The sequence below is a fragment of the Brugia malayi genome (assembly GCF_000002995.4).
Source record: "Brugia malayi strain FR3 genome assembly, contig: Bm_v4_Chr3_scaffold_001, whole genome shotgun sequence".
Lineage (NCBI taxonomy): Eukaryota > Metazoa > Nematoda > Chromadorea > Rhabditida > Onchocercidae > Brugia > Brugia malayi.
The window spans coordinates 3,770,954-3,793,346 of record NW_025062477.1 but is presented as its reverse complement, the minus strand read 5'-3'; the positions used below and the strand labels follow the sequence as shown (position 1 = coordinate 3,793,346).

Genomic DNA, 22,393 nt, shown 5'->3' with positions numbered 1-22,393 from the left:
ATTTATTCCCTTGTGGAAATAAAATTTTTGTTGTTAAATATTTATATGGTAAATTTAAAAGAGATAGGTAAATTGGTTGGTTATCATAGTCTTCTCCAGATTTACTTTCTCAGTTTCTCTAATACTGTTCAATAACTTCATCCAACGATACTTTTTATCTTAATAAAATAAAGATCAATCTCTATCATAGCTTTCTCTGCAAATTATTCCTTTATTTGACTCCATAAACTACTCCAGTCAAATGTATTTTACAACACGATGGATTTTTACTAAGACTGTAATATGTGTGTAAATTGGATTTGACAAAATAGGAAGAAATTTTCCACACATGTTTTTCTTTATAACATCAGGAAAGCCTCTCTGTTAATAATATTAACACTGGATACAAACATTCCGATTCATCGATCAACTATTAGCATAAATTTAAAAGAGTAGAAAAGACTTACCGGTTATTGAAAGAGTTTTTACTGTTTTTCGTACTTTAATCACTGCTGAAACATTTTTCGTTTTAATCTTTCCGGTCGTATTCTCAGCCTTTTTAATCCTTTTTATTTGAGTGATGTGGCGATAATCTTTATTCCTAAACCATTAGCTGCAAATGAATAGAAAACTTTTATCTTAAATTGAGTTCAAAGTTTTTTTTTTTTTTTTTTTTAACAATTTTGCGTATGAAACGTAATATGGAATTACAATAAACAAATACGAAGTGTACTAGATGCAATATAACTTAGAGACTATATGCAGAAATGATTATCTGGAAGTAAGACAAAATGCAAACTAAAAGGAAGAAAGAATTAAAAATGGTAAAATTTCAAACCAAAAAAGTAATAAAAAAGTAAATAAAAAAAGCACAGTATTTTTACTTGTTGCATTTAATAGTCAAAGATGGATAATCCGATAGTAGAAAAATTCTTGAAGAATTGAATTTGAAACTGTCCAAAGCAGGAAGTTATTGAGTCAAAGTTAACTCAAAAATACTTTTACTGGAATTGCACTGTTTCCTGTAAATGAAGTTTCATCGACAATTTGCAATAGCCAACCTATACAATACTAATATTTCCTTAGCAAAAGATATTTTCATTTTATTCTTGATGAAATAACAATTACTGAAAAAGTTGCGAAAATATCGCAGCAAACAAAGTAAGTAACTAGGCAATAAGATATGATAGAAAACAAACGAAAAAAATTGAAATCCATAATAAATCAGAAATTATAAACAATCAAACAAAGATGAACAATTCGTCGAGAGAAAAGAATCAGTAACATTGAGAAGATTTTTCATTTTATCAATTTGTTTCATTCTCAAAAATGATAAGAGTTAGAAATCAATCAGTGTAAATATGAATAGACTACTTCAAATTTTTGTAACTGTCAAAACTATCCTGAAATCTTCTGTCTCCATTAACAACACATTAATTAAGATTATTTAAGAATAATTAACCTAATAATTAAGAAATAATTTTAAGAGTAATTAAGAAATAAGAATTTATAGATAGCAAAAAGCAAATGATAACTGACTTACTTACAAGCATTATCAATTTGTTATAAGAAATGCTTTTATTGCACTAATTTATGTAAAAGTATCTTTTACAGAATTTAGCCAACAAATTGCTGTAATTAAGACAACAGTTTGCCATGAAGTGAATTCACACTATCCTGTTATCTTTAAAATGTTATGGAAGTTTTTATATTTTCTAAAGTAAGTTACTTCCTAGATGATAAACTGAATATTATTCTCAGAAAAAAGCATTCTAATTAAGACAACAAAAAAAAATCCTAAATTAATACATGAATGTTTTATTAACACTAATGAATGTTAACAGTTACTCTTATCAGTAAAGTGGGTGATTACTCTCTGCCATAAATTATCTGAATCTTTCTTAAAACATTCAAAATCTTTGTAATATATTAAAAATCTATTCTTCTAATTTAAACTTTAAGCGAATTAGCCATCCCATCATTCATCATCCACTATGAGTGATAATTCTGCTCCATTAATAATGCTTATTCGAGAGCTATCAGAGGACAATGTGTAATTGTGACAGGTGACAGAGTGGGTGACATGAGGTAATAGTGCACAGTAAACAGGGAGCAAGTAGAGAGACAGATGGATGGAATAGTATTGTGCAAGATTGAGAGGACGACAGTGAGCGAGAATGATAAGTTGTCATCGAAATGAGTTCTCGAACTGAGGGAGTAATCGTATGGCGGAATGTTACGGTTCTGTTGTGTTATTTTCCGCCTCAAAAAGCTTCAGGAATTGATGGAACAGTATTTTTAGAGTATATCTGATGACAAAAGAAGGAATTGTCATGAAAAGTTGAACGGTCTTATTGTCTCGACGTGTCATTGAAAGAATTGATTTCTTCTGTTATTTGTGTAGTGTACTGTTTGGCTTGGTATAAGAGATGTTTCATTTCATTTGTTTAGTGATGGATTTTTATAAGACTTGACGAAAGATATTATTAAATTAGAAACACTATATTGTCCTTTATCAAATCTTCAAATAATATATTTCATTTCGAAGTAAGGCTGAGGGTCTTCAAGGCATTTCTGATTTATTCTTACAGAAGTCTTCGAATACAGGACCGAAACCTTATGTACATTTCAGCTAATGATCGAGTAAATATGTAAAATGGTCATGTTTAGGTGAAAGATATTATTGATAATGCTAGTATGCTAATGGTAACTCAAAAAGTTCATCGATTCAAAAATTGTTCCTTTTTTTATCTTAAATAAGCGTTCATATGTTTCAGCATGGTTTGTCCATCGTCGGCTGTGGTCATAGCTCGCCGGCAATGTCAATCATTTTTAATAGTTAGAACAGTACGACACATAACAAAGAGCGGTGGAAGTAGTAATGATTCGGGTTCAGGTACAGATGATTGGGAAAATAACAACACCAGCAGCGAACACATTCTATTTCGTCAACGTATTCCGTTGCACGCATCCGTTCCGTTGACTGGCAAACATGTTACAACAAGGTGGAATATCTGGCGTACTTCATCCTGTAACAGTCGTTGTGACGAGTGTGGCAAACCACTCAAAAACATTCCATCATCGACGCGTGAGTAATAATATTTATTAAAAAAGGATTAAATATTCTATGTGAATATCCATAATAATCCTGAATAATGCTGTGATTAAGATTTCTATTCTTACTGCTATGCATTTATTAGTGCTGTTGTATTAAAAGTTACAATTGCTGGTTTAGTTATTGTCAACTACAAGTAACTTAGTAGTTCAAAATCCATCAAATATTTCTTGTGTCTTTTTCAGCCAGCTCGCGTTATCTGATTTGTGAAAACTGTCGGCGGTTATTTAGCTGCGGCCCGCCAGATGAGGATGATGAAAAAGGAAGTATTTTAAAAGCAAGTGAAGCAGACAAGAAACCGCCGTATCCAAAAGAGGTTGCGTTTTTAATGCTCGTAATTGATTTCACCAGATTTTCAATATGCATAATTTGAAGCAGTCAGAATTCTATGGAACTAGCAATAATAAATAATTTTTCAGATTTATGGTTTCCTGAATAAATATATCATCGGTCAAGAACAAGCTAAGAAAACGCTTTCAGTTGGAGTTTATCAACATTACTTACGTCTGTATCATAATATCGAGAATAACGTTAGTTCACCAGCCATGAATAATGCGGAAGGGAATCGGCCGCGCACAGGAGCATCTTCATCTGGTGTATTGTATCAGGAAGATTATAGTAGAACTAGTCGCGCCGACATTCGTTTTTTCTCGGAAGTAACGGCTCCTCAACAAAAACACCGAATTGGTTCACCAGTATTTCGTCCACTTCCTGAAAACGATGTTCCTATCCGACTAGAAAAGTCTAACATTCTGTTACTTGGTCCGTCTGGTGTCGGCAAAACCTTTATCACTCAGACATTAGCCCGTATTTTGGATGTACCCATTGCGCTATGTGATTGCACATCCATGACTCAGGCCGGGTAACATTTTCTTACTTTTCATTATATTTAAACTATGTAGAACATCATAATTGTTTCTTTGGATAGGAATGACAATTTACATTTGTTCGAGCTAATTCATTATAAAGGCAAACTGTAGATATAAAAGTGCTTCCCGATAATTTTAACTAAAACCAAAAAAAGCATATTCTACTATTAAAGTAACGGTCAGCTCTATATCAAATGTCTGAATCAAATTACCGAATCAAAATATGAGAGCCACAACAATGAAAATATATGCTTAACTATAGATACATGCTTATAGTTATGTTGGCGAAGATGTGGAAAGCGTTGTGCAAAAACTCGTGCAGAATGCGGGTGGTAACGTGGAACGTGCACAGCAAGGGATTGTTTTCTTGGACGAGATAGATAAAATAGCTGCAGCACATAATGTACAGTCTCATGCATTCAGAGATGTTAGCGGTGAAGGCGTACAACATGCATTGCTCAAATTAGTAGAAGGTAAGAGTTTATGTCTCACATTGTATCAATATGTGAGTTATTTCATTGCGTGACTTAATCGTTTAGAAAGTTCAAGTAATTCTTGGATTTGTAATTTACTGTTGGTGCGCTACCCTGAAAAAAATAGTAGGTAGTTTTTTTCCGAACCTTTGTTATGCTGTTCACCTGTTATCGTCTACTTTTAAGCATGCTAGGAAGAGCTCTATTGTTTCTCTGTTCACTTCAGGAACATTGGTGAACGTAAAGAGTAGTCGTAAGTCAATGAGCACGCAGCAAGACTTCGTTCAGGTTGACACAACAGATATCCTGTTTGTCGCATCGGGCGCATTCACCGCTTTGGATCGTATAGTCGGCAAACGACTTGATAAGAAAACACTTGGCTTAGGTTGTTTTTATTAAGTAACTCAGATATTGTTCATTAGTGATTAGACTTGGTGAAATTTATTAGCGTCAACTTTATTCATTGTACGAAATTCTGAGATTTTTTTTTTTTCGGTATTACAAATTATTTCTCATTCTAGCGTTTCAGGTGCAAAATCAGGAATGCAGCGAATAACCGATGATGATAAGCTAGAAGCAGCAATTTCGAAGAAGCGAGACGATCTTTTGCGACAAGCGGATCAAGGAGACCTTATAAGTTTTGGCATTGTACCGGAACTTGTTGGACGTTTTCCGGTTATTGTTCCTTTTCACAGTTTGGATAAGGTCTGTATTAGCTTCTTTTTCTAATTATGATTTAGTTTGATAAAAAATATCAACTTAATCGATAGCATCTAGTACATGTTGAAATGTACGCTTTATCTGGAAATGACATTAATTGCTAAACTAATAATTACAGGGTATGCTAGTCAGAGTATTAACTGAGCCAACGAATTCACTTCTTGCACAGAAAAAACTTGAATTTGCTATGGATGGTGCAGATCTTTCGTTTTCCTCTGATGCACTTGATGAAATTGCTGCGCTTGCATTAGAGCGTAAAACTGGTGCACGTGCATTACGTTCCATCGTGGAAAAGGTTTGTTAATCATTTGCATCACAATCATGCTTATTATAAATTCATATGGAAATGTTTTCTTACAATGATCAATGCACAGGTATTACTCGAGGCGAAGTTTACGGTACCAGGAAGCGATATCGAAAGTGTTCACATAAATAGAGAGTGCGTGCAAGGTAAAGCTGATTATGTATATACGCGACGTGCTCAGCAGGCTACAGGTTAACGATAATGTGTTCTGTTAAAGAAAGGTTAATATAAGGAGTGATGTAATCTGTGGTTTCGTTGACTTCATTTTAATAAATTCATTTAAAAAAGCATTTAAAAAAAAAATCAGTGCGTAGAGATAAATCCGAAGTATACTTTGAGTCTTTCACATTCCTAGGGCCTAATTAGCATCTATTGGTGAAGTTCATTGAAGAACGCTGTGTTATGTAATCAATTTTTCTGTTGGTGCAAGCTTTGATTTTATGGCCATCTCCTTGTTTTTACATTTGTATTTCTTTTTTACTTCCATTTTATATTCTTTACACTCAATTTTTATATATTTCTCACTTTAAATTTTGTCCTATTTCTCATCCATATTTTAATAAAGATGATCAGTGGGACAATTTGCATTAATGTATATTGGGTAGATCATAATTCCTTGTAAAATAGTAGGCCTATTCCAGTTTTTATCCATTTTATCAAAAACAAGTTTTTTTTTTTTTTTGAATAAAGTATATTGGTTTTATTGTTCGAACTGAAAAAATGAAATCCCTTATTAATTAGCTTGCAAACCTCGAATTCATTCTTCAAAGAATGCAACACACAGGGGTATTGGTTAATGTACAATTTATGTATGATTACTCATAATAAATGTAACTTGGATAACAATTTTAGAGAATTCTAGAGTTCGAGTATTGTCATCATTAATGATGCTAAGCCAAATATGTAATGGCACTTAAATCTTAGAAACTTTTATTGCACATTAGGTTATTATCACTGTGTAACTTTCCATTATGGCAGTACTGCGATGCATTCATTTCCACAGCCATAAATAATTGGAAAAGAATAAATAAACCAATAGGTCAACATGTCCTAAGGATCCTTTCTAGCATTTCAAACAATTTTCTGGTATCATTATCCATAAACACTCGATCTTTTGAACCAGCAATTTTTATTAATTCTTCTTCGTTCACCGGATGCTAAAAATGAAATATCTGTTTGCTCACTTTTTCACATATTGCTAGTATTATTAATTAAAAAATAGATTTGACTCGGCTAAAGAATTCATTCTATTCATTCTATTAAAGAGTCATTAATTTCATATTTTTCCAATTTGTCAAAAGAAACTCTCATTATTTCATATACATAATAAAAGATTATTACTCTACCTGGCTACCAATTGCAATAGCAAATATATTTGGAATTAAATTTCTTAATAAACTAGCTGCTTCTGTAGTATCTTTTTGTCCAAAACCATCGGTGAATATAATTAGAAGTGGTATTGCTTGTTCTGGTCTTGCACCTTTCTTTGTTGAATATTCTGTTATTGCCTACAAGAAATACATTCTTCATTCATAAAAGTTAACAGAAAGAAATTAAATATGAAATATGTTTTTTTGTTTTCGATACAAATTAAATTTCTATTCAAGTATTAAATTTAAAAAAATAATTTTACAGAAAAAAAAAAAAATACCTGTAAAAGTGCAGTATGTATTGCTGTTGTACCACTGCTAAAGGAAATTTCATGAAGTGCTTTTAGCACTTTTTCTTTCTCCTGTGGCTTATCAAATGACCAAACTGTTTTTACTTTCTCTTTTGCTGCAAATTTAACAATTGCTACATGTGCGTTATTTGCGCCTATTCGAAGTCGATTTATTATTTCTGCGGCAAGTTCCTTCTCACGATTAAATGTTTTCTCCACTGAACCTGATGAATCGATAAGCATAATAACATCAATCTCGCAACCTATAATTAAAAGATTAGCAATTGAATTAAAATTATAATTTTTCATAATAATCAAAAATATTTCAATAAAAAGAAAGAACTAACCCGGTAATGGAATAGTAGTAGTAGTAGTAGTAGTACCATCTGGTTTAAAAGTGGTACTTAAAGAATGTTGCTTGAAATTGAAATTTGAAGTTGTTTGAGCAGAACGATGTAAATTTTCTGATATTTCTTTTAGTTGTTTTTCTTTCGAATTTTTTCCATCCAATAATAATGTTTCATTCTTTTTCTCTAATTTATTTAACACTGCGATAGATTTCTCTTTTGTAATATTTCGTTTAGTTGTAGATTTTTTCAGTTTAGTTGTAGGCCGTGAAATTTCAATACTTGCTACAGTAGTTTCTTCTTTGATAATAACCTAAATTTATGCAAATTATTGATAACTCATATTTTAAATTAGAAAATGTGAACGAAACAAAAAACAAAAGCTTTTCATTAAAATTTAACGAATGATATATAAATTTTTTCATGAATTTAACCAACCTTTTCACCTTCGAATCGTTTTAAATTATATTCCAATTTACTACCAATATCTTTTTTTCGTTCTAAAGTTTGATTTTTATGTGCAGAAGAAGTACTACTACGAGTAGTTGTAGTAGTAGTTATTGTAGAAAATTGATTAGCATGTGATGACATCTAAAATAATTAAAAGATAAAAAAAAATTTTTAAATGTATAATTTTGTTAAATTGTAAATCGATTAGATAATTACTAATATAGGTGTTATAATTAAAGAAGGAATAAAAAAAAAAAAAAAAAGGAATTGAAGAATTTAGGAAAATTTACTCTTCCAAGTATCTCTTTTTTTTTTTACTAATAAAATTTATTACAATTCTTTTAAATTGTATGATTTGTTTATTTTAAGAATGTTAAAAATTAACAATACCCGAACACATCGAGCTTTATTAGCAGCTTCAACAGCATCAAATATTACTTTAGCAAATATAGCATTACGATCATAATTGAAGACATTATCTGATGAATTTGTATATTTTGATAATATTTCAACATTCATCAATTTACCACTATCTACTGCATATGTGCTAAGATTTTTTGCCTAAAATAAAATTTCGCGTTTTCTTTTTTTTTTTTTTGCTTTCGATTTATCAATTTAATTTCAAGAAATATTTAAAAATATCATAGGTATGTTTATGAATTCAAGCAATATTATATTTAATTGAATGGAATATAAAAGAGAAAACAACAAAACGGCAGGTCCCGGGGAGATTCGAACTCCCGTCGCAGGATTCAAAGTCCTGAGTGCTAACCACTACACCACGGGACCATGAACACGTCAGCCTTCAAATTTTAGAATATGTAGCAAAAGCGAGATCTTCTGTCATCGTGTCACCTTGTCACCACCTTTCAGATGATCGTGTCACCTGGTCATCTTTGAGAGAGTGCATAGGTCAATTAATCGATTATGAATAAATTCTACTCACTCTTAATTATCACATAACTTACAATCTCAATATCGAAATAGCATGTCACATCTTTACAACTGTCACCAAGCATAATTATGTAAATATCCGAGAAGTACTTGAGGGGACCTTCTTCCCCTTCAATCGTGGCTAATCAGTTTACTTGCATATTGTCACCTACCTTCCTAAATCAGCTGATATCTCATTCCTAATCACTACACATCACTTACTATGAAGTAAGACATACAGAGGAAATATCCGGAATACCGGATTCTGTTATCATAACTATGCCTACATTTCCTTTCTAGCAATAAATTTTCTGGAAACCATCACTCTCCTCCCCCCTTCCCCTCTCCCCCTCCAACAACAAGGTAACTTTCCAAACAAATGAAGCACTAAGGTCCCGGGGAGATTTGAACTCCCGTCGCAGGATTCAGAGTCCTGAGTGCTGACCACTACACCACGGGACCACATGTAGATCACATTAATTGACTTCAATTTCACTTTTCGAAATAATTAAGTAATAGGTAAAACATACAGCACGTAAATGCTTAATAGCATTACTACGCTCCTTCGGATTATCTTCTGAATGCCCATCACCAACAATAACAAGCATACCACGGGCATCTTTACGTCCTTTCTTGTATTCCCTGAACACATCAATCGATTAATCAATCAATCAATATTGCTATGTTAATGTACATTGTGTCATTTCCACTAATATTTCATATTGCAAACATTTGAATTCATACAAAATGATAACACTCACTGAAGTGCAAAATTAATAGCCTTAGCATAAGATGATTTGCCAATTTTAGGTTTAATTGATTCCATTTTTGTGAAAATACTTTCTCTGTTCTGCAGATCACTCATACTAACCACCAGTTGCGGTTGTCTGCTAAATGTTATCACGGTGATCTTCACTGGATCATTATGTTTTATCACTGGTAACGATCCTAAATAATCATCACGCATATATTATCACAAAAATTGAATTGAATTATCAGAATTTATCTGAAAATAAAATTGAGCAAAATATTCATTTGTAAACTCTAAAAAAAAAAAAAAACTAAATTATGTTTCTCTTTTTTCTTTGTAAAGAAAGAAATGACTAACCAAGAACATCTAATAAAAGATAACGATTGGAAGAGATCGATTGTTCACTTTGATTGATCTTTTTAATAGCATTATCAAATAGAATAATAATATCCAAATTAGGAGTAGTGCAAATTTGACTGTTCAAATTTTTCTTTAGCACTTTTGTATTATTCAAATTTACAGCATCAATCTTTTTACTACATTCTTCTCCACCAGTAAGCAATGAAACTATATCCGTTAAAAATCTAAAATTAATAAATAAAAATTTCACAAAAAAAAAAAAAAAGAAAAAAATGCATCAATAAATAAAAGAAAATTTTCAGTAAAAATTAATAATAACCAAACCTTTCGGTAGAATTATCTCTATAAATTCGATTTATATCACCAATATAATGTTTTAACTCGCGTAAATCAATACTTTCACCAAGTGCTACACCAAATAGCTCTGCACCAGTACTTTTTAGAAGTTTACTTGCTTCAAGTACCTTCTCCCATGGATCTTGTGACATTCCATCATTCATCAAAACAACAACCTAAAAAAAAAAAAAAAAAATCAAACATTTTTTGTTTAAAAACATTATTTAATTATAATTTGTCAAATTTTTATAAAATATTAAATCATAATACTTGTATAGCATCCGATCTTCTTCCTCTCTGCAAATCTTGCACTGATAATTCAACAGCTTGAGCAGTAAAAGTACTTCCACCATTGTATTTGATATCTTCAATTGCACGACGTACCATCTATTAAAGTAACAAAATAAAATTGTCACAACACTTTGTCATATATATTTTTTTTTCACGTAGAAAAAAAAGAGTTAAAGTAAAAGAAAGAGAACGTAAACTAACCTGTTTATCCCTACTCAAGTGTTTGACGTAACGTATGTCACAACATTTTGTCATACATATTTTTTTTCTCACGTAGAAAAAAAAAAAAGTTAAAAGTAAAAAAAAAAAGGAAGAAGGTATACTAACCTTTTTATCCCTACCCAAACCAAGTGTTTGACGTAACGTAGGCACGGAAGTGAATGAATTTATACCCACTGCTACGTGAGTTTCATCAGCATCAATGGGTAAACGTTCAATAAGTGAAAGAGCTAATTCACGTTGATGTTCAAAAACTTGTTGACGACTGCTAGATGCATCCAAAATTATTTCCAAATCCATTTTTGAATATTTACATCTGCAAAAAAGTAAACAAACTTTTTGATATACCTAATTCATTACTTATATCAAAGAAAGAAAGAGAGAGAGAGAGAGAGAGAGAGAGAGAAAGATAAATTATAAAAGAGATACTTCTTTGATTCCAATGATTTTGCCAATTGTTTTGATTCCATAAATTTACCATCATTCATTGGAGTAGTAAATTCTTCTTGTCTTTTATTCAAATGATTCTCTTCTTGATTTACACTACTACTACTACTACTATTATCATCAATTGAAGATTTTCGTCTTGTTAATTCTATTTCATCCGTTAACTTTTTGTCTTCAGCATTTTTAGGCAATTCTGTCATCAATTCCATCTGTAAATAATTATTTTTATTTTTTTTGTTTTCCTTTACATTTCAATAATTTTATAGCCTATTAGTAAATATGTATCATTAACAAAATACATTGAAATATAATGTCAACAAAATGATATCACTTCGATAGATGATAACACTGATAATGTAAATTTGAACCAAAAAAAAAAAAAAAAAAAGAAACTTTCAAATGGAAGTAAACAATTTAACTTAGTCAAAAAAACAACTCTAATTTTTTAGATCCAATTAATTATGGTAGTATTAGTGGCATCTTCGTCCTATCTTTCTTATTCGAATATATTCTACAACTGTTAATATCACTTCTTATCATTCAGAACAATTCCGTTCCTTTATTCTTCATTCAAAAGACTAAAAATGAAGAAAAAGAGAGAGAGAGGAAGAGAGAAAAAGGGGGATTTACCTGTGCAGGTAATGAGAAAATTGATGCAGAAGGATCTTGACATTTGAGTAGTGATATTGTTGCATCTTCCAGAAATTGCTTTTCACTATCATTCACATATACTAGCCATTTATTTCTTGTGTACAATTCTAGTTCTCTTTAATTTTTATAATTGTATTTATTTATAGTATTAATTTTAATTCAAAATTTGCATATTAACTTTATGAATAATTTTAATTAAATTATAAAAATATAAATTCATTTTTTACAAGCATCTTTCTTCTAAACAATCCAAAAATACCAAACATTAAATCATCTTTTTAATCCATTTACATTATCTCATCATTGCTGGCTAAAAAAAATTTATAATTGAAAAATATTTTTTGAAAATTTAAATTTGTTATTTTCATTTATTTCATTAAGTAGTAGAATAAATTTACCGGAAATAATAATTAGAATCAGCAGAAATTGCATAAATGATAGCATTAATAGCATGAAGACGATCAGATGCATCTAAAAGATCTTCCCAACGATCTTGACTATAACCATCCGATATAAGTACAATCATTCTTCTATAATAGTTTTCATTTCAAAAAATTATGAACTGTTTTTGAAATGAACAAAAATAAATCTTTTCATTATTACACTTTGATATTTATAAAATTAATTTTAAAAAAATAAAAAAACAGAAATAGTTTTTATAATATTTATTTTAAGAATTAATATAAAATAATTATTCTTTCTCAAGAATAATTGTATTGTTAATAACGATAATACAATGATTATTTATTCATTTTTGTTTTATAATTCCTGAAAAAAAAAAAAAAAAAAAAAGAAAAAAACAGGAAAAAGATGGTATTCAGATAAAAAATGATTTTAAATAAATATATGAAAAATGTTTGAATTTACCTAACATTTTCTCGTCCTCTTTCTTGAATTTCTTTGATAGCTAAGTTAACAGCACTCACTGAAGACGTATTCCCACCGGTATGAATGAATGAAAGTAAAGCGTTTAATATCTAAATTAAATAATATTTTATAAATAGAATTGAGTATAATTAATAAATAGGATAGAAACTATTATCAGAAATAAACCTCTTTTTGACTGTTAAATTCATTAAATTGAAAATTAATTTGAGCATTAGAACTGAATGATATAGCAGCAACATGAATTCGTTCATTGAATGCTGATGGCGGAATTTGTTCTATCTAAAAGTAATTCATTCGTTACTTTAATTTGAATTTAATCTTTTGCGCTTTTTGCGCTTTTTTCATATTTTGCTACCATTCCTTCTGACTTATTCTATTAAAATAAATTTTCATAGGTCATAAATGAAAATGTCACTAAAATGTCACAATTTTCGTAGGTTATAAGTAAAAAATATCACAACAAAATATTATAAACAGATTTTTGAAAATTAAATACCAATGTCGCAGCTAATTGTAATTGTTTTTGAAAAGCTTTCTCAACACTTTGCGATGTGTCCACAATAAATATAAGATCCACCAAACAATTGGGATCTTCTATTTCAATCTGTAAATAAAAACCATAGATTGCTTTAACTAGTAAAATGAAATGACACATTCTTATGGCTAAATGTCACATATTTACAACTTAATTAGACATCAAGCATTATGAGTAAATTCTTATCTGATAATTGATAATTGATAGGCAGAAAGTAGCATCGAATTAATCATTTATAATGCTATCTTTCTCTTCAAATAACAGCCTACTTATACACCCCCTTAGATCCTCACAAATGTTGACATTTCGTCGAAACCTTCGTTTTCATTTTTGCAGAATGTTGATCGAAATTAAAGATGGAATGGTGTGTTTCATTTTCCATAGTTGATTTCACTATCATATTTGGTTTGTTTGTTACAATTTGAAGTTCGTCTGAAAACATTCAAATTTCAGAAATGCTAAATGAAATTTTTAAAAAGCTTTAAAATTTATATATTTATTAAATAATTAAAAAAGAAAAAAAAGTTACCATTGAAAAATGTCGTAACAGTAGGTTTTTCAATAAAATCATTTTTCACTGAACTGCTTCCATTCAAAAGTATGTATTTTGTGAATTTCTGCAAAAATGAGAAAAATAATAGAAAATAAAACAATAAAACAATAAAATTTGAATTTGAAGTTATCATAGCTTCTTTTCTTTTTAAATGAAATTTTTTTTTAAAAAAAAAAAACAAAGGAAATAAAAAAAGTGTTACCTTTTTGTAATTGCCGACAATAATTATAAATGTATCCTGATTACTAGCATATAATGAAAGTTCATCTTTTGAATAATTATTTGTGATTGGAATGACAAATACCGTTGCGCCTATTTCTACAAATAAAATAAATTTACAAATAAGTTTATTTGAATGAAAAATAACAAAATTAAATAAACTACTTTTGCAATATTTAATTACTTCAATAAAGCTTAACTTTAAGAAAATAAAATAAGTAAATTTCAAAGTTTTTTTTTTTTTTAATGCTTTGTCTTTTTTTTCAATCATTCTCAAAAATAAAAATTAACGTTGAAGTTTAGCAGTAGTTGTAGAGATTGTTTCTATTGAATCTTTCGTGCTACCATCTGTAAGAATTATAAAAATGTGTTGTCGAGAATTTTCATCAGGAATGTTTATTTGTTGTAATGCAGCATTCACAGCTGAAATATTAAAAAAAAAAAAAATTTTTTTTTTTTTTGAATATTTCATGTTGAATTAATTGTCTTAATATTATTGAAATTTTTTTTTAAAATCAAAGTATAATTAAATTTGTCATATTTAATCAAATCTAGCAAAATTGATCATCTTATTCTGATAAAATAAAATTTTTAAATTGATTTCTTTAAAATTAAAATTAAAAAAGAAAAAGCCCCTTAGCTTAATTAAGAATGATAAGTATAGGTTTTTATTAATTTAATATAGTTTGCATAATCATATATAATTGCCTGAATTAAATTTCTAGCACAAATTTGTTATTAGACTTTGTAGCTCAAATTTAGACACAAATTTTAAAGTTTTCTAAAAGTATTCAATTCAATATATTTCATTCGTATTATTTACTATTTACATATTTCATTTGAAAATAAGAGAGATCAATGTTCTTTTGAATAGAAACTAAAAGATTATTTCTTGCAATATTATCATTTTCTTTTCAACTTTACCTGTAAGCTTAATTTATAAGCTAAATTAGCATTTCTTACCTGTTGATACTGATACATTGCTATATTCATTTTGAAGTTTTTCCACAATATTCAAAATATTTTCCTTTATTATTGATTTGTTCAATTCCACTTGAACGTGTGCTTTATCGTTGAATGTTACAAGCAATATTCGAATTCGTGATTGAGAATCAATCATTTGTAAGCTTCGAAGTAATTCTCGCAAAAAATTTTTCGAATTCTCGAAATCATCATCTGCTAGTATTGATGTGTCAACCAAGATGATAAGATCAATGGAATCTGTAGCAGCAATATTTGAGAGCAATAAATTTAATTATGTAATTATATGGTTAATCTATTAATTGTTTTAATTGGTAATTTTTTTTTAAATTTTAATTTTAAAAATCCATAAAATATAAGAGAAATCATTTTAGTATTTCATTGATATTTTTGCAAATTTTAAACTATCACATAGATTTTTTTTCTTTTCCATTATTCATTACACATTTCTAATATTAATTCCGAAACATTTGAAATTGCAATAATATAATTTAAACTTATCAGACAAATAATTAAATATTGTAACTTCAATAATTTTATATATATCAAAGCTTCTACAAAGTTAATACAAAAGTATAAGTATCATTATCAATTGTAAAATCTCATATAATTATTTGCATTATGATAATGCATGCGTGCAAATAGCACACTAATACTGCAGCAAGTGCAGGTTTTAATATAAATGTATGCTAGAAGTGCACGAATTCTGCATGCAACTAACTAATATGAACTGCAGTCATTTGAATAAATAGTAAGTAATATTGTATTTTGTTTATAAAATGGTACCATTGTGAGTTTGAATAGATTCGATAATTGGTAGTGATCTGATATCGATCAGCTCATCAGTCTCATCTATTTTACCTTTTATTAGTTGTTTACCTGAAATTAAAAATTATCATTTCAAGCATTAATTATTGATGATAATTTTGTTTTATCAATTAAATGATAAGAAATACTACTTACTTGTATCAGTAATGAATTGGTTAATACGTCCATCTACGTAAACTTTCCATTTATCTCTTGTAAAAGCTTCCAGCTCAGCAAATCTATATTGTTTACTTGTTGTTATTGCATAAGTAATTGTTTCGTGTAATTCATGCAATTTTCTGAAATTGTTTATTTCATTGTTATTTGTAAACAAATTTTAAAAAAAATTATTAATTAAATGATTGTGTTAAAAATTAATGAAATATACTTAGCAGTTTGTATGATAGAATGCCATGAATCTTGTTTACTACCATCGGAAATCAAAATAATTATTAGTTGAGCATTTGGTCGTCGAGATTTTTCGGCATACTGCAATGACAACAACGATTAGTAGTGATAAATGATGATTAGCAAAAGATATTCTTAAGAAAATACTTATAAAAATTTACCTTAATAAATACTTATCTAATAAGGTAATATAAAACCTGAGTTAGTAATGTGATTCCATTCACCAAAGAAGAATTAGTGATTGTATATTTAATAGATTTGAAATGTTGTAGAATTTGTTTTTTGGTTGTCGCTTTGCCCCATTCTAGATTTAATTTTGCTTCCTAAATATTTCAATTTATCTTTTAAAATAAAATTGAAATTCTTTGATATGATCAAAAAAAAAAAAAAAACTTAAACTTAACAATAGATCAATTAAGAGAAATATTAGAAACATTGAAAATATAAACTTTTATACGATGATAACAATATGAAATTATATTACACAAATAGTAGCATTTATTTCAAGTTCTGTTATTAAAATTCGAAAATGAATTTACTTCCTTCCAATACTTAATAAAATTTATATTACTTATCCATCTTACTTTTTTTACGTTACTATTTCAAACTAAACATGTTGAATAGCATTCATAAGTTATTCTCGACATTCATTTTAAATATTTATTATCTAATAGTACTTAATAATACTTACTTGATTTATAAACTTATTAATAATACCTACTTGATTTATAAACTTATTAATAATACTTACTTGATTTATAAACTTATTAATAATACCTACTTGATTTATAAACTTATTAATAATACTTACTTGATTTATAAACTTATTAATAATACCTACTTGATTTATAAACTTATTAATAATACTTACTTGATTTATAACTTATTAATAATACCTACTTGATTTATAAACTTATTAATAATACTTACTTGATTTATAAACTTATTAATAATACTTACTTGATTTATAAACTTATTAATAATACTTACTTGATTTATAAACTTATTAATAATACTTACTTGATTTACAAACTTATTAATAATACTTACTTGATTGAAAGTTACAATAGCTATTCGGATTCGCTCTTCATTGATATCTTTATCGATCATTTTATTAACCAATTCTGTTGCTAATTTTAATTGATTTTTTAAATCATCAGATGAAGCAGGCGAAAGATCAATGGCAAAAAGAAGATCCAAATTAGCAACTGGCTGAAAGATCTATATATTTAATAATTATTAATTATTATTAAATGGATAAAAATTGAAACTATGTTTTTAATTTAATATAATTTAGTAAAAAAAAAACAAAAACAATAATAATATAAATGAATTAGCAAAATATGTAAGTAAGAAATTAATTACTAAATGCTAAATGAATATGAATTAAAATTAAGATATTAATTAAAATATATATAATATTATAGAATATTAAGTACCTTAGCAGTAATATTTTCTTCATTTCGTCGTTCTTTTTCCACAATTTCATTGATCATTAATTCATTTTTTAGATCATTGATCCTTTTTTTGCTATTTGCTAGCATTTCAGTATTATTTGCTTTAATAATTGACAAATTCAAATCATCCAATGAATTTGCAAAATTTGAATTAGCCTTGTCAGATGGTTTTACTTTTGAAATTGAATCCTTGGCTAATTCATTTTGTAGCTTCAAATTTACGTCAGTCATAGTGTCACCATCAAGTACGCTTAATCTTCCTTCCGTGACATTTGCTACAGGTAAGTTTGCTCCTACACATTGATTAATTAGCGAAGAAATTGTTCGAACAAATCTGAAAAAAAAAAAAAAAAATGTTTCGTAACATATACTGCAGTACTTGCAGAATGACATGCAGTGCATGCAACATGCATGCATTAAAGATTTTCACATGGATTTATTGATAAAAAACATAAATACTTACCGATTTTGTTCTGCCTCAACATAGACTCGATTGATATCACCTGTATAGAGTGTTAGCTCGTTTAAGTTATGATCTCGACTTATTGGCACAGCAAAAACTTCAACATTTGCATTTTGTAAATTTTTACCAGCCATTTGCGCCACATGCCAAAGTTCATGTCCATTTCCATCCGATATCAAAATGAATATCTGTAGCAGATATATATTTACCTTATAAATAAGTTTAATATTAATTGTAATAAGATTACAATTAATATTCCTCAATACCTTCATTATCAATTATCATTATTAGAAGAGTACTAATTGCGCACCTGAATTGCATCATCTCTCCGCCATCGTAATAAATCTGTGACAGCTAAGTTGACAACTTTTGCTATTCTTGTACTGCCACCGGTAAATTTGATTTTATTCACTTTCTCCATAATTTCATTAGGAGTTTGACTAATTTTAAACGGAATTACTACATCAGCTGATGATGCGAAACGTATCACAGATACCTGTAAAAGATTAAATTAATTTATTACATCACAACAAAGCTATCATATAATAAAAATGATTAAATTTAACTAAATAACAAAGTTGAATGAAATGAAAATACCTGGACACGTCCATCTTCTAGTGCTGCTGGTATCAAAGAACTAATTAAATCATGTACCAATTTGCGCTCATCCTCAAACACATTAAAGACAGAACCGCTTGAATCCAAAGCAATCACAATATCTACCTGTGAATTAGAAATCATTTTGAGGGAAGCAATAAGTAAATAGAAGATATTTAGCATATTTTATTCAATTTATATTATAAATATTTAAAACTAACTTTGTTAGCTTTACACGCTGCTTCTAAATTTGATTTCTTTTTTCGTCCTTCTTCTGTTCCATGCACTCGAACTGCTGCATGCAAAACTGCTTGCAAAGTTGTATCGTTTATATTACTATTTGTATCGAATGATTCGGAAAAATGCATACATCGAGCAATCGTCTATATTAAACATTTTCATAGGAAATTGTTTTAAAAAATATATATAAATTAATAATAATAAAAATTAATAGTATATATAATAAAAAAAAAAATGATACAAAATTAATAACAAAAAAAATTTCACTATATTATATTAATAAAATAAATTATATTGACAAAAATATATTGAAAAATTAATAATATAAAATCAATAATAAAAAGAGAAAACATATTCATTATATTATATTAATAAAATAAATTATATTATATTATGTTAACAAATATGTAAACAAAACAATTATTGCTGCAACAATTATTTGCTTTTTATATTTAATATATATATTTAATATATGTTATGTAAACAAATAAATAAGTAAATAAATAATAATAACCCAATTCCATGCTAAATTTTTTTAAATTTTTGCAATTCAATAAGTTAAGTAAATCAAATTAGTATAAACATTAATTAATAAATGTTATTGTTACTGTTATTGCAATAAGTTAGTATTGTATTTGAAAATTTTTAATGAAAATTTGTAAAAAAATCTTTTCTTCTCCATTTCAAATATTTTTTATCAATTAGTGACATACTTTTCCTAACTCCTCAAAAAAGACATTACGATCAGAATCTGTCGCATATACGTGTTTACGATCTGTAGTATAACCTATAAGAGCCGGAAGATTTGCATTCTTTGTTGATGCAATAGCAAATAGCGCCACACCAATGCGCTCTAAGTTATTTCTAAAATAAAAGAAAAAAAAAATTTTTTTTTTTTTTGAATCTTTTGAAAAAGATAACATTCTATTCATTAATATGCAAAATTTATTATGATATGATCTTATCACTTCTGATATGATTTCTTTTTTTTTTTTTTTAAATGAAATACTAAGTAGCACACTTACCTAGCTTCCACCGTTTCAGCTATCAGATCAGCAGATATACCATCATGAGCTAAGATGATTAATTTGTTCGAGGTAGGACGATGGCTACTGATAAACTGCTGTGTAGCTAATTCGAATGCTTGTGCAGGTGAGCTGTCAAATTCGCTACGAGCGCTCAGTGTATTGATGTAATCTATTACCTGTATAATAAGACATACTTACTGTTTACTCTATTATTATTATCACTATTATCATTAATTAGTCATATGAATTGTATAATAGCTGCTACTATTTATTAGCTATCAAAAAATTAAAAACAATTTATTATAATAGCTAATTAGCAATTAAAAATTAACAGCTAATTAGCTATTAAAAAATTATAATAAACGGTTAATTAGCTGTTAAAAAAATTAAAAAACAGTTTATAATTATAGTTAATTAGCTATTAAAAATTAAAAACAGTTTATTATAATAGCTAAATGGTTATTAAAAAATTAAAAACAATTTATTGTAATAGATAGCTAATTAGCTATCAAAAATTTGAAGCAATTTATTTTAGTAGCTAATTAACAAATTAACAACAGTTTATATAATAGCTAATTAGCAATTAAAAATTAAAAAGTTCATCATAACAGCTAATTAGCTATTAAAAAATTGCAATAAACAGTTAATTAGCTATTAAAAAATTAAAAAAACAGTTTATAATAATAGCTAATTTATGTATTTATCGTTTCATTTTAATCAATTCAAAATGATTAAATACCTCACAACAAACCTTTCTAGGTCGAGAAGCAAATGGTGATACAATTGGTAGTAAAACATTGGGGTATTGATGAAATGCTATAATACCGTACGAGGTATCACGTTCCACTGATACCTTTTCTAAATACCTAAAGAGGAACTCATATTATACTACAATTAACTACAGCCAATCCTTCTCTTTCCAATTATATATGACAATTATAAAATGACACCTGTCATTTTGTTTACTACCTTTATGTGCAGGTAATAGTAATAATATTGAATTGTCACATGCATGTCACTTCATGATACTGCCTGCCATCGATATATGACAAAAGCACTTGTTTGTCATATCATCATATTATGGTATCTGTTATGCCATAATTTCTGTCGCATACATTTTGATGCTTTTTCCTACCTTAGTACATCCGGTAAGAACAATCATGTAGCAGTGACCATAGCGCCCACCTGATAATATCAGTAATTCTATTCCGCTGTTTGTTGAAATCGGTGGTGGTATTTCGTTCATTAATGTCCACCAAAAATATCACATCTAGTGGTCTTCCTTTGCACTCTGCTATAAATTACAAATTAATTGGTCATTTTGTTCATCAAATAAAATATTATTTATTTGTCCATCAAATGAAAAAGCAAAGCAATCAAGAATTACTTTTTGTTATTATCATTTTATATCAAGAAAAGTGCAGAATTAATTAGCAGTCATTTACATGGTTACAACTGCGCAATTAATTTGCTTCAAAAATCATTGCCGATTTTCTGAATAAGTTTAAAATTTGATTATTGAGTTGAAAGATACAATTGTTCGTTGCATCATCACAATAATAATAGTATTTTTATCATTACTGTCAGATATAAAAAAAAAAGACAAATTCGAGAGGGCGCAAACAAACCTTTATTTGAAATTTGTGCATTTAGCGCTATAGCAAACGATAACAATATAAACACCTGAAATATTCCAAATATAAACTTTTCTAGATCAGTAAAATTCAAAAGAACAAAGAGAAATTCATTAGTTTTTTACACAGTATTTGTAAAAGCGCAATTGTCCTTTTTTTTAACAGTCATCAGTTAATTTGAACAAAATGAGTAAAGAAGACACATACCGATAAGAAAAGATGCGCTTTCGTCATCAACAATGGCTTTTCGCTTTCAGTGAATTTCTCTTTTCTTCGTTTCAATAATTATCGCTCCAAAACAAAAAAAAAAAAGTAATGCAAAGAAGTTGAAAATCACAATTTCTGTTCAACTTTGACCTTCTTCCTAGTAAACAAAATTTATTAGATGTAAACAAAATTTATTAGAATTTATTAGATGTTATTAGATGCTATGTGAAATAATTTAATTAATTATTTGCTAACATATGACAGCAGAAAAAAAAAAAAAAACTTTATTCTTATCTCCATTTTCACATTTAAATCAATTAAAATCACTACTATCCAGAAAAGAAAAAAAAAACATTTGTATTTATAGAGTTGTCATTTTTTAGTGTCACAAAATCTGATTTGCGATTTGTTTACATTTACAGTAAAAGAAAGTAATAATAAATTTTTTGCAAAATATACTATAAAAGAATA

At 27.9% G+C, this 22,393-nt stretch overlaps 2 protein-coding genes and 2 non-coding genes across 4 annotated transcripts; 1 reads left to right on the top strand and 3 right to left on the bottom strand.

Annotated features, from left to right (window-relative positions):
* Positions 1 to 2,757: 2,757 nt before the first annotated feature.
* On the top strand, positions 2,758 to 5,656 carry Bm4855 (ATP-dependent Clp protease, ATP-binding subunit, putative; the record flags this gene model as incomplete). The annotated part of the gene is made up of 8 exons (XM_001902945.2): positions 2,758 to 3,067; positions 3,280 to 3,410; positions 3,514 to 3,956; positions 4,240 to 4,436; positions 4,663 to 4,821; positions 4,966 to 5,141; positions 5,275 to 5,451; positions 5,531 to 5,656. The coding sequence occupies 8 exons, from the start codon at positions 2,758 to 2,760 to the stop codon at positions 5,654 to 5,656; spliced, it is 1,719 nt and encodes a 572-aa protein (XP_001902980.2).
* An 844-nt stretch (positions 5,657 to 6,500) lies between these two features.
* On the bottom strand, positions 6,501 to 21,949 carry Bm8017 (von Willebrand factor type A domain containing protein; the record flags this gene model as incomplete). Its single annotated transcript, XM_043079891.1, has 39 exons — positions 6,501 to 6,617; positions 6,807 to 6,968; positions 7,112 to 7,383; positions 7,468 to 7,780; positions 7,906 to 8,058; positions 8,308 to 8,478; positions 9,381 to 9,492; positions 9,612 to 9,798; positions 9,959 to 10,185; positions 10,286 to 10,473; positions 10,568 to 10,684; positions 10,916 to 11,123; positions 11,237 to 11,463; positions 11,885 to 12,020; positions 12,304 to 12,435; positions 12,773 to 12,882; positions 12,959 to 13,072; positions 13,290 to 13,397; positions 13,645 to 13,760; positions 13,858 to 13,945; positions 14,084 to 14,199; positions 14,392 to 14,523; positions 15,064 to 15,321; positions 15,868 to 15,960; positions 16,045 to 16,187; positions 16,277 to 16,377; positions 16,494 to 16,619; positions 17,347 to 17,508; positions 17,736 to 18,087; positions 18,217 to 18,404; positions 18,527 to 18,712; positions 18,814 to 18,939; positions 19,035 to 19,196; positions 19,767 to 19,917; positions 20,079 to 20,257; positions 20,833 to 20,947; positions 21,267 to 21,375; positions 21,710 to 21,764; positions 21,923 to 21,949. The coding sequence occupies 39 exons, from the start codon at positions 21,947 to 21,949 to the stop codon at positions 6,501 to 6,503; spliced, it is 6,039 nt and encodes a 2,012-aa protein (XP_042935825.1).
* Bm14512 lies at positions 8,635 to 8,706 on the bottom strand. The gene has a single exon. It is a non-coding gene; the product is annotated as a tRNA-Gln (tRNA).
* Bm14511 lies at positions 9,241 to 9,312 on the bottom strand. Its single transcript has one exon. It is a non-coding gene; the product is annotated as a tRNA-Gln (tRNA).
* Positions 21,950 to 22,393: the final 444 nt, after the last annotated feature.